Here is a 13,167-nt window from a genome sequence, read left to right on the forward strand (position 1 = left end):
TTGGTGACTGCCATTTTAAAAAGCTACATGAATATTTGCTTATGTAATCAACAATATGAATATAAACAACAAAAATCCATCTTCTACAATCATTGCTTAAACTCTATTTTATTTACTCTATATATCTCTATGTTATGGAAATGCCGTTAAGTTTTTAAAAAAATAGTGTCTATTTTCTTACAATTTTTAAAGATTTTTTAAAATCTAATTTTTAACCCACTTTTTCAAAAAATCTTGTACATTTGATTTGCCGATTTCTCCCCCAAACGATTTTTGTTGTTATGATATAAATCATTGTAATTGTGGAATATGATTTGATCAGCTTTCTAAAATATTGAATTAAATAACTTTACAAACTCCTTTCCTCAATCACAATGAAATTCTTGGATCACTTCAAAATGGCTTCCACTTTTACTATTTGTCTGAACTTTTGATCTTAGTTACTTCATAAACTTGGCTAATATTTGATCTCAGACTTAGACAACTATTTGGTGTATTTTGTGACTGCCCTCTTAAAAAGTTAACTGAATATTTGCCTATGCAATAGCATTAAGAATATAAACAAAAAAGAAATATTTTCTACAATTCATGGGTTAAACTCAATTTTATTTGGTTTTTATATCTTTATGCTGTGAAAATGTCCTTAAGTTTAAAAAAAAATAGTTTGTCTCTTTTTCTATAATTTTTTATATTTTTTTTAAATCTGTTTTTTTCCCTTTTTTTTCTCATTTAAAAAAAAAATCTTATACTTTTGATTTGCCAATTTTTTCCCAAAACGATTTTTGCTACTATGATCATATTAACTAGCAAAACTATGTTCCTTGAACCTAATATAGAGAACTTGCAGTTGCTCCAATGTAGGGATGGATGCACAGAAGATCTATGCAAGATATGCCACAGATAAGTGTTGGGTCAATATGATCTTGTAGCGTCCTAAAATTGCGACACTTGCAATTTCGACCGCATTTGGGTCTTCACGATGGCGACGCAACACGCAACCTGAATGGAGACCCCGAAACCTGATTATGACACTGAAAACTGCATTTTCTTGCACCCTGGCCTGAACCTCCTTTGCACCCTGCTGTCCCGGGAGGTGGGACCAGAGCGCCCAGCGCCCTGGTCCCTGGGTCCTATTTTGGGCCCGGTCTCTTTTGGACTTCGGGTCTTTATGTTTGCAAATTGGAAAATTATCTTTCTTGGTCGGCCTAAGGTCGGGAAAATCAGTCTATCAGCCCTAATTGACAAGTATATAAACTACATTTTCCTCTTTCATTCGATATGATGGAAAAAGCGTGGAAACTATACTCAAGCATTCAAGCATTCAAGCGTTCTTTCAAGCAATTGATCATTTCAAGTCTCCATTCAAGGCTAAGTGTTGCATTCAAGACAAGGATTCAACCATTGAAGAGGAGATCACTTACAACATACTACTACAACATACAACATACAACATCTATACCTTCGCACATAAGGATACAAACATCCTTACAACAAGGTATTAGTATTTGTTTTACATTACAGACATTTACATTTACAGCATTGCTCATTTCTTGGTTAATTCCAAAACCGGGGTTTGACCTAAAGGCAAACCCCTAATCCCTAACCCCCCAATCGTCTTCGCTTTTCTGTGTGTAGGTTACAGGTACGCGGCTGAAATTGAAGATCTGGAATCCTTGTGCAGAGACGAACAGATCCCCCTTCGTTTCGCGGATTTTTCGGAGGACCGTGGCGCTCGGGCGCCATCGTTCCGGCAACTTTCGCTCAAATTTACAGGACAGCGCCGTATCGACATTTTACTGCTAATTCCAGGTCCGCAGCTTCATACTGTATTCCTATCTCAGTTTATAAGCGAATCTTTCTCACTTTCTATGCATTCCTAGCTTAATTCTTCTATGCACATTCTTTACAAAAGAGGGTAGCCTTGCTGTCATAACCCTTGAAACTCATTTAGCATCCAATCTTGCATTGCGTGGGATTGGATCTTGTGGGTTTCAACCCCTCTTTTGAATGTAAAGTCTCTCCCCTAAGTGAAAACCATCAACCCTAGAGTGAATCTCCCTTCTCTCTCCTTGGAATTGGAAGAGGGGAGAGCAACCAGGGTTCGATCGCGATTTTCCGCTTTACAGATCTTAAATAGACTTCAACATGCAGCCGATCTTATTCTATGTTATAAAGATAAACTTACGTCATGCTCCCTTCAAATTATGTGCAACTTAAAATGATATACCTTTAACAAAATGGAATACAAGCTCTGGGATATTCCTCCATGTCACTTTTACACCAGTCACGATCAGGTTGCCTTTTATCAACAATAGTAAAGATCCTCAAAAAATTTCTGACTCCATATACATTTAATGTGAACGCTTTAAACAAATGTCACTTTTCTGTCTCTGTGGCTTTCATTTGCAATTCTAAAAGTCTTGTTTGTGATGGGCACGTTTCTATGTGGTTGTCTATCTTATTTTGGTTAGCAGTCATTATTTTATGGAGTTTGTAATTTCATGAATATTAATTTTTGTTGTTTATTTTTAAGTAGTTGTCTTAAATAGTATATTTAAATGAAATTCTTAATAATAATTGTTACAAATAAAATTTGGAGAAAAAAGCAGGCAAATAAGTAGAAAAAAAAACTGTGCAGCCACATGTCATTTTTTTCAATGATCAATTGCTGCTTATTTCTAGCCACTTTTTTTCTCAAAGCTTATTTTCATTTTTTAAGCAGTAGTTGCTCCACTAAAATAGGGACAGATTTCAATTTATCATTTTTCTATAATTAAAAATCTGAATGACAACACTTCAATTGTTTAATTTAAGCATAGATTGTATGTAACCGGTTGAATGAGGACATGGGGTTACATTTTATGAAGGATGGTGATGTATACAGATATGGAGATAGAGAACCATCACATCCAAAGACAATACTACAAGGGAAAGGTAGCAGTCAATTTTGTTCTTATTCCATGATAAACTAGATGTTGGAGCAATTCTTGTTAAGATAAGATCGAAGCTCTAGAATTTGTCTTTCACAAGGCAAATTAATATTAATGATGTTATCAATGTATCACAAATGTTTCTAAGAATATGTTAAGCACAATTGACAGGGGAGAACCATATATTATTACCCCCAAGGCTAGAAGATTCATGATTGGTAACTTTTTCATAAGCAAGATGTAGGAGCTGAAGATTAACTCAACACCCAAGATCACTTGCAAGAACAAATAAACCTTCCACAAGAGAGCATGCAAGAAATGAACTTGCTTCATAGTAAGATCTATGAGATATGATCAAATGATGATCAATGGGATATGCTTCAAAGAGTACATGAGCCTTGCTTATATAGGTAGGATGACTGATAAAATTAAAAAAGATGTTAACATGTGTCTTAATCCTATGTTATGAGACAACAACTTAGAACAAATATTAAATGATGTATGACACAAGAAGTAAATGAGATATATGACCCCATTTTAACTAACTTCTAGAAATAACATCGAGGACTTAAGTTAACATGTGAATAAGTCTACACTAAAGAACTAGTTAGCAACACAAATTTATTCACACCAACAACTCCCTTTAAGTGCAACTTAGGGAGGAACAAAACCAATACAAACGATGCAAGGATGCAAAGAGACCATTTTAGGTACCCATGTGCAATAGATCTCTCACACTCAGAGTAAAGGAGGAAAACCACATGAGAAAAAACCCCTCTCCAAAAGAGAGGATACAAAAAGCAACCATGCACAAATGATGAAATGAGTGATGTATGGAGGACTCATCAACACCCCCAAGAACTCCATCCATCAAGAAGATACAATATCCCCCCAATACAAGGGAAAGAGAGAGACTATGTAGCCCTCTCCTTCCTTACTGCCCCCTCCCCCATTCCAAAATGAATAATCTCTTGCAAAAATGGCAAGTGTGTAAGGACAAAACATGATCTAATGCCTACAAACAACTTATCTCCCTTTAGGAAGAAACAAAACCAAGTACAAATACAAGAATGTTTCCCATTCAGGATAGGAATTGAAAGATATGAGCATGAAGATATATGATGATGTCTATGAAAACTACTCAGGTGTCTTCTTGTCCATGGAAAAAATGATGTCACAATCCAATCAAAATCATGCCCAATAAAAAAAGGTGACAAACCAAGACTTTGCGGAAACCAATGTAAAAAATGTTTCAAAAGCAAATATGGTTTGACAACAGTAGAACAATGACTGTAATCAAAGAGGAGAGATAACCCCTCAAATATGTCCTCCAAATCTAAAAGACAAAGTGGTCCTATTGAATAGGAATGATTGAAATCTCAAGTATTGACTCTACACAAGGAATCATTGAAGGTGAAGGATGAACAAATGTCTCAAACGGAGAAGTAAGAACCTCTGAAGCAATATCGTCCTCATCTTTTGAAGATTCAAAGTACCCCAAGGAATCAAACTCCTAAATAGTATCACAATTATTAGGTATCCTTTTTGAAAAATGAAGAGACAAAAGACAATTTGAAACAAGATCAAATATCAACTAGATCTCCATATCTCCTAAATTTTAGTCCAAAGAGCATGAAGACACTTAAAATCAAGAATAGACTTCAATATGTCATCATCAACATGCATTACAATAACTCCTAAGACATGATCCCTTTTGCAATTCCAAGAAAAAATCTTATTGGGTGTGCTTTAAGAAAGAACAAGACCATACAAATGTTGCAACAAATGGAGCTATTACAGATGTTTTATGATTCCATCTCTTCATTGTCCATAGTTTCCCTTTGTCAAAATGATCAAAGAAGGATGAAATGAAAAACCCATAATCAACTATGATAATTCTCTAAAATTACAAAGGCATAAACCCTCAACAACATATAGAAACTCCCAAATATGATCAATACTGCAAATGAAGCCTTCCTAAAAGTACAAAACCTCTCTAGGAGTCAAGATATCCAAGTAATTAGTCGCAATGCCATATGTGCAAAAAATTGAATAAAATATACTTGGGGTTGAATTTGGAAAATAGGCATGGACAAATGATGGAGCTCTTGAATACCTTTCAAATATCATTTGAATTATGAAAATCGGATAAATTAACAAAAAAATATGAGCTCAAAGGTTCAAAAGAGGGAATTTCAATTTAGTTTGCAATAAAATTCACTTGCAATAGAATTTGGGAAAATCACTTGTACAATTTTGAAGTACATTGAACCAACTTTTTGTCAGTATCTTGTTTGCAAAATATTGATAGCTTGGTGATAATTTATGCTTTGAAGAAAAATAATGCCCTTTTAGGACTCCACATGGGTCAAAATAGGCTCTTGGGGGCTAAAAATATGGTCAACAATGTGATTGATTATGTGCAATTAGGTTTAAAAAAATGTGTTGTTGTGTGGTGGGGTGGAAAATTTCGTGCCCCCCTCCTTGTGGATAATAAGCACTTGATTTTTAATAGAATCACTTGCAAGGACAAAGGTACTCGACACAATTAAAAAATTTGTAGATAACTTTACTATACCACCTATACACAAAGGCAACACTAGATCATGGAGGGTTGTACTCTATAAAATAATATTCATTGACATAGATAGACAATCTAGAGATGACACTGAATATTTCATCCAATGTTGACTACAACCCTGATGCCTACACCATACAAATTGTATGAAAATAATAACAAGGCAAAATTTTCCTTTGAAAGCCTGATGCAAAAGTTTTCATTTTGCATGATTTGATAATCAATCATAGACTTTTTGGGCCTTCTAAGCACAATGGTTTGGTTTGTTTTGGCCCAAAATGCTTTGAAAAATTCAACTAACTCCTAGGTTTGACAACCTCCTACTAACTTCAAGCCCTCGTAACCTAGCTTCACAAGCTCAATTTGGGCAAAACAAAAGGCAAAACTCTCTTCAACTCCTAGAACTTAATGGTGATCTCATATTTGCTCCAACATGCTCCAATTGTTAGAATAAGGTGACCCTAACCTTGCAATCCTAAGTCATTGACAAGTCTCCATGGTCCTTGGAAAGTGTTCCCTTGGACATGTGAAATAATATTAAATATTTATCCTTTATGGCTAATTGTAATTGCATTTTCAAGAGGTGAACGAGATAAATTAAAATGGGTAACATACACTCTTTCCCACGATCATATTGTGTCCTGAAGAGTCATGCATATGATGCCCAAGTTTGGGAATAGAAAAGGTGTCCATTTGGGGATTTGAACAGTTATCAAGAGTTACAAAGAGCTTAGAATGTCTAAAGTCTATGTGGCTTTGGGCTTGGTACCCAAGGAGGAGTCACTTGACAAGTTTTATTATTTTATTATGAATATTGGCTATTCATTTTTCAAGGTGTGGGCTTTTGCAAGTAGGTTTGGCCCCTTGTTTTGGGAAAACAATAGTAGTTTTTCCTCTCCCATTCGGCTATAAATTGGAGCCAAGACATAGCTGGTTTATCATAGTTTATTTGATGTTTCCAAGAATTTCTGAGGTTATTTGGAGAAGTGAATTGAAGCGTATTATTGATGTAGTCTCTCTTTCGAAGATTAACAATATACTTACCCTTGTTCTCTGGTGGAGTTTTTTTCGAAAAGGGTTTCTCTATGTAAATCCAGTGTCTCTTTTGGTATCATTCATTTTGTATTTATGTTGAATGGTGCAATCACATTTCTATTTCAAATTTGGTAATCTATTTAGATTTGTATTCACTTAAGAAAGTTAATATTGCAAGCTTTCTTCACCTTGTTTCTTAACATTTGGTATTAGAGCTAGCGGTTTTGCTAAAGAGGGATGTCTTTCTCTATAAGTGTTGAAGGTTTTTTGCTACAATGGGATTTTTTATTGTGCATGGTTTCACAAACTTGAGAAAAGGATGGAAAGCTATGGATTCTACTTCTTGCATAGATATCGAGAAATTCAATGGTATTAGCTACGAGACATGGAAATCAGTGATGGAATAACTTTTGAAAGAAAGAGATTAGTGATTGTTAGTTTCACATGAAAAGAAACTAGAGGACTCTACTATGACGAATGATGCTTGGAAGAAAGTGGACTAGAAGGCATGAGGAACCATTCGGTTGGGTCTTATTGATTCCATCCTCTTGTCTGTCTCTAAAGAAGACTTTGCATACAAGTTGTGGAAGAGGATAGATGACATTTATCAATCTAAAAGTTTGTCAAGTAAGTTATATTGCAAGAGGAGGTTATATTCTTTGACAATCAAAGAGGGTGAATCTATTACTAATCATTTGAATGCTTTAATATGATTATAAGTCAACATGCATCAATAAATGGTATAGAAAAAATTTCCGCACATGCCTGTGATTTTGAAAACTTGCTTTGTCACCCTCAACGGCTCTTTTGTGCTTGAGTTCCCTATCGTGGACTTTGGTGTTGTTGGTGCTTGTTGTGGTGTGGGTGCTCTACCTAGCACTTCTGATGTTCCTTTCGCGGTCTCCCCTCCCCCTGCCAGAGTTGTTGGGTCCAAGTGCGATACTCCTTGGGGGAATGGTGATGCTATCGTTCCCCATGGGGATTTGCTTGGCGTTCGCCCTTCTACACTCATGTCCTCTCGGTTAGGTGCCGCTACTGCCCTCCCTTTTGTTGGGGATGTCGTGGTCCCTAGTTTTTTTGTTGAGGGTGTTGTCGTGGGTACTGGTGTTGCTATGTCTGGTACCACTATTTCTGCCAATGTTGCGGGTTCTAAGGTTTCCAGACCTTCTGCTGGTGGATGTAGCTTTGCTTATGTGGCTAGATCTACTGCTCATCCTGCCAAGGGGATCCATCCTTTTCCTTGTGCCAAGACCTCTCTTGTGGTGGTCTATGGTCTAGAAGTTGTTGAGAATATTGATTACTACCAACATACAATGTTGGTATGTAGATTTACGGGCCTTTGTCCTTCTCTCCCAGATCTTCATCGTTGGGTGAGTGTTTCCTGAAAAACTTTGGTTGCATGTAGCATTGAGATTTTCCCTTGTGCTAAAGGCTTTTTCATTGCTTCTTTTGCTTCTTCCCACGATCGTGATTTGGTGTTGGGAAAGTTATAGGCTTTGGGAGATCACTCTCTCTACCAAACCCTAGACAACTTCCTTTAACCCCCTTACCGAACCACTCAATGTGCGTCCAGTTTGGGTTCACCTACCTAATCTTCCTCTTCATTTTTTGGAGCACTCTTGTTATGAGGCCATTGTTAAATCTATTGGTCGATTCTTGAAGGTTGATGATGCCATGTCCTCCATGGGTCATTCTACCTTTGTCCGCATTTTAATCGATATTGGCATTTCCAAGCCTCTCCCTTGGGATGTGGTTCTTATGGTTGGGGATAGGCCATGGACTCAATCGTTGGACTATGAGGGCCTTCCCTTTTGTTGTCGAAGGTGATTCTCTATGGGTCACTTGGATTTGAATTGTTCTCTCTCTCTCTCGACACAAAGGCTCTTCTACTTGGTGGAAGGATGCTACTACTGATCATTTGACGGTCAATGTTGCTGATACTAATGACTCCTCTCGGGTGGATGATGACTCATCCTGGGATGAGGTTGTGCCTCTTATTGTTGTTGAAGCTCCTATTGAACCCCTTGGTGCTGCTGACTTGGAATCCTCTGGCCCTATGACTGTTGCTCTTATTCGACATCATTGATCCACTCTTGTCAAATCTACTCCTAATGTTGTTCTATTGCAACAACCTATTGATGTTCTTCTGTAACAACCTGTTGCCATTCTGTTGCAGAAATGTTGACTGTAACTCTACGGGGCCCTCCCCACCCAATCTTTCTTTTGATGGTCTTAATGATAATATCTCCTGGACCATGGTTCATCACAAGCAGAAGGGTAAATCTTCCCCCCTCCCCCAAATTTTCCTTAGCTCGGATGATTCTCCCCATCTTTGAGTTGGGTTTCGGGTTTTTGCGGGTTTGATAGGTTCTTTTCACCTATCTGACCTTGGTTCATTTGGGGTTTGTACCCCTATTTTATTGTTTCCTTTACTGCCTTTGGGCTATGTTTTTAAGGGTCATCACCCTTGTCTGTTGTTTTTGTAATGTTGATAGTCTTTGGCTATGTTAAGGGTCAACACCCTAGTGAAGACTGCTTAAATAATAAAAAACCATGCATCAATAGATGTTAAATTAGAAGATGCAGATAAATGTATCTTATTTCTTTGCTCTTTGCCCAAATCTCGGGAAAATCTAATTGTTTCAATTAGCAATGGTAATACAGAGCTAGAGATGTACAACTTTATTGCCATACTTTTTTCAGAAGAGGTGAGAAGAATGTCTATGCATGTTAGCTCCCAAGATGCCTCACATGTATAAGGAAGGTCCAAAGAGAAAGGGCCAAAATGGGATAAAAAGAGGGAGAAGTTTGAAGGATGATCAAAGACCCCTAGAAAGAGTAAAATGTTGGAATTGTGGGAAAAGAGGGTATGTGAAGAAGGAATGCATACTTAAGGAAAACAATATTGATTCTTTTACGGATTAGTCCTCTAATGACCATTCTGATGTTTTGTTTATTTTTGCTAACACTATTAGGGATTTTGTTTGTCTTATTGATTCAAGTGCCTTTTTTCACTTGACTCCTAACAAAGAGTGGTTTTCCTCCTATAAAGCATATGATGGGGAATTTCTTTTCCTTGGTGACAACAATACGAATAAGTTTGTTGGTAAAGGAAACGTAAAGTTGTGTTTCAATGATGGAAGGGTAAAAAGCATTGACAATGTTTTGCATATTCCAACACTTCTGAGAAATCTTCTTTTTGTATCCAAGTTGAATGATTTTGGAATGAATGTGACATTTGAAAAGGTTGGTTGTAGGTGGGTAAGAGGGAGTTTGGTGATAGCTAAAGGATCTTAAATAGGTACTTTGTTCAAGATTAATGCCTCTACTTTTTGTAACTCTGCCAATGTAAATAACATTGAAAATGCATGTATGATGTGGCACCAAAGATTGGGTCACATTGGTGAAAAAGGTCTTAGGATCATTCTAAATAAAAAGTTGGATGACAATCTTTTTGGTTATTCTATTGGAAAAAATGATTTATGTGAGCATTGTGTGTTTGGTAAATAGAATACATCATTATTTCCTAAAGGAGTTTATAAGGCAAATAGATCACTAGAAATTATGCATATGTGTGTGGTCTAGTGGATGTTGTTTCTTTGTGAAAATACGAGTATTTTGTTTGCTTCATTGATGACTTCTTGAGATACACTTTGATTTATTTTATGCATTCTAAATCTAAATTTTTCACAAAGTTTAAAGAATTTAAGGCCTTAGTGGAAAATGAATCAAATTATAAGATAAACGTGTTGAGGATTGACAATGGGAGTGAATATTGTTCCAAGAAATTTGATGGATTATCTAAGCATGTAGGTATTGTTTGACATAAGACTATTCCTTACACTCCCCAACAAAATGGGGTAGTTGAAATAATGAATTGAACCATAATGGAAAGAGTTATGAGCATGTTAAGTGGTGCTAAGCTTGATGGATACTTTTGGGCAAAAGCTATTGGTACTACATTTGTTTAATAGATCACATTGTTAAGGTCTTATTGAAAAAACTCCTTATGAAGTGTGGACAAGTACTGATTAATTAGAAAAACAGGTTTTAAGGACCCAAAACCTTTTACATAAAGATCAAAAGATAGATCAGGAAAGATCAACTAGACCAGCATAAGGACAACATACAAAAGACTGGCAAGATAGCCCGCAACCCAAACGAACATAAAAAAACTAAGAACAACAAAGCAGAAAAAATTGGAAATAAAGACCTAGGCAGCTAGCAACACCTATAGAGACTTAAGAAGTTCAGCAGCCTTGATGACCAACAACTCATAATTCGCTGAAGCAATTTTGAGCTCTTCGATTTCCTTGTTTGGCTTTTTCTCCCTCTTCTTGCCTCTGGTCCTCATTCTTGGTCCTTGCACACCTTCCACGCCCTCCATGTTAGGTTCCTGCTCTAGGGATCCCTTCTCATTCTCCAGCTTACTGATCAAGATTTTGATGTTGTCAGCCGAGGCCTCCAGAATTTTATAACTTTGTTCAGCAATGCTTCTGAGACAGGCATCAATTTTGTTGAGTCTATTTTCAGCATCCACCATTCTCTAGTCCCTAACAACATCATTGTTTTTTATTTCCTCTAGGGCCTTCTCCACTTGCTCAAACCTTGGATTGAAGGCATCCCTAATCTCTTCAACTCTGGCAATAAGCTTTCCCAAATCATCAACATACTCAACCATGGATTTACATTCATTGATGCTAATAGTCTCTAGAATTTGAGTCCTATGACTCAGGTTCTTGTTTTCCTCCACAACTTTCTTGTGATTGTTTATGAGCCAGTCGAGGGTGTCCACAAACCCCTTCAAACCCTCAACAAAAGGGTTAGAAGGGGGTATTTTTTCACCAACCTTGGCTTGATCAGTTTTGGGATCTTCACCACCGGTATTCTGTTCGACATCACCACCAACACTCTGGTTGAAACCATCCCCCGTAATCTCCTCCTCAACTTTTTGGTCCGCATCTGAATCCTTTCTCTGCTCTTTGTCCTCTGTCTCCAGCTCGGAATTGTCCTGCCTTTTCTGCTTTTTCCTTTTCTGAAAAGAAGATTTAGGTTTCTTCTTCCGAAGGGACGGAGAGTCATCCTTTTCAAAGTCCTCAGAGACCTCCTCCTCCGAGGAAGAGTGAATCTGGAAGACCTTCTCTTTTCTTTTTTTCTTGCCCTTGGAAGAGGACGAATTACTACTCTCCTGTTTTCTTTTCTTACCCAATTCAACCTTGGAGTCCTTAAGGCTCTCCTCAGTCTCACTTTTCAAATCACCGGCAAAATCCTCACCCATATAAAATTCAGAGTCTGACCCTTCCTCCTCAGATTCAGAGACAGAAAGTTGGGGGCGAGCGATTTGATTAGCTTTAATATGATCATAGATTAGAATCATTAGACCTTGGTGCATAGAAATGTCTCCCTTAGGGTTCTCTCTGTGGGCTTTGATAGTGGCATTCATCGAGCAAATAAGGAAATAGGGCATGTTAACTTTGTCTTCATACCTGAAGTGGTTGAGCATCACGGAATGGTAGCCGTAGATTTTGGTAAATCTTCCATCCAGAGTGATGTAGTGCATGATTGCAAACAAAACCTCCCTCCAAGGCTTAGCAAAGGCCCTGGGAGGGTAGTAGGTCTTGCTAAGCTTAACCATGTGCTTCTTCTCCTTAGTAGTTTCAGCGTATCGCTCGATGGCCTCCTTGCTAAGCTTTCTGTCCCTATAGAAATTACTTCCCTCCCTCTGGAGACTCGTCACCCGAGCAATGAGGTCTTCGTCGATGGTGATAGTTTGATCTCCTATTTTCAGGGTGCCCTTCCTCCAATTTTTGGTGAAAAACTTAGTGATTTTAGCATCCCTCCCATGGAGTCTTTCCATGTACTTCGTTAGCCCGCCCTTCTACAAGATACTCCATATTTCCTCCTTTTGTTTCCATTCTTTACAATTATTGAGCTCGTAGCGACACCTGTTACCTCCCATGATTTCACAGCTCAAACCAGAAACTCAAGAGTTGCAGATAGCTAATGGAAATAAATCTCTAGATGAGGCCCCAAAAACCCAGAAAGCGTGGGAGAAGGTGGCATTCGTCTTATCATTATTGGTACTGACACAATAATAATTACTATTATCCCTCCAAGTAATGTTATTAATCATTATATAATCCATTTAAAATCTTTGAGGTGTAGTTATATCAATCCATGAAAATGATCAATCTAACATCATTAAGAAGATCCTCTTCACCCTTCCAGGTAATCATGTTGTCTTGAGTGACCACCACGTTAGCTGCCCAATCATCGGGGCCATTTGCTTCCCGATAAATGTGAGAGATAAAACATTTATCAAAGGTTTTAATAAGATCCCTAGCAGCCTTAATAATATTGTTGATAGTCCATGAGGGCTTGGTAATTCCTTTAAGGCAGTTAATGATATTATTAGAGTCCCCCTCGACCCAAAGATAAGGACAGTTCCACCTTTTAGCTAGAAGGATGCCTTGGAGAGCAGCCATAGCTTCCGCCATATGGTTAGTTTGGAAACCTATAGGAACAACAATTTCCTTACAAATGCCATTTTCATCTTTGAGAATTGCACCACGTCCCGCTGGTCTAGGATTGCCTTTAGCAGCACTGTCAAAGTTGATTTTGAAC

The 13,167-nt window shown here is 37.5% G+C and overlaps 1 protein-coding gene across 1 annotated transcript; it reads right to left on the bottom strand.

Moving 5' to 3' along the window:
• Positions 1-11,177: 11,177 nt before the first annotated feature.
• Positions 11,178-11,920, bottom strand: LOC131856982 (protein PXR1-like). The gene is made up of 3 exons (XM_059208959.1): positions 11,681-11,920; positions 11,393-11,578; positions 11,178-11,183 (listed from the first exon to the last, which is right to left on the bottom strand). The coding sequence occupies exons 1-3, from the start codon at positions 11,918-11,920 to the stop codon at positions 11,178-11,180; spliced, it is 432 nt and encodes a 143-aa protein (XP_059064942.1).
• Between the last annotated feature and the right edge of the window lie 1,247 nt (positions 11,921-13,167).

Source organism: Cryptomeria japonica, chromosome 7 (assembly GCF_030272615.1).
Source record: "Cryptomeria japonica chromosome 7, Sugi_1.0, whole genome shotgun sequence".
NCBI lineage: Eukaryota > Viridiplantae > Streptophyta > Pinopsida > Cupressales > Cupressaceae > Cryptomeria > Cryptomeria japonica.

Excerpts from the sequence above, each read along its gene's own strand:
- LOC131856982 (XM_059208959.1), bottom strand. The coding sequence starts at position 11,920 with ATGATTCTAATCTATGATCATATTAAAGCTAATCAAATCGCTCGCCCC. Across the intron at positions 11,579-11,680 it reads AGAAAAAAAGAAAAGAGAAG|AAAAGGAAAAAGCAGAAAAG; the intron begins GTCTTCCAGATT and ends TCTTCTTTTCAG.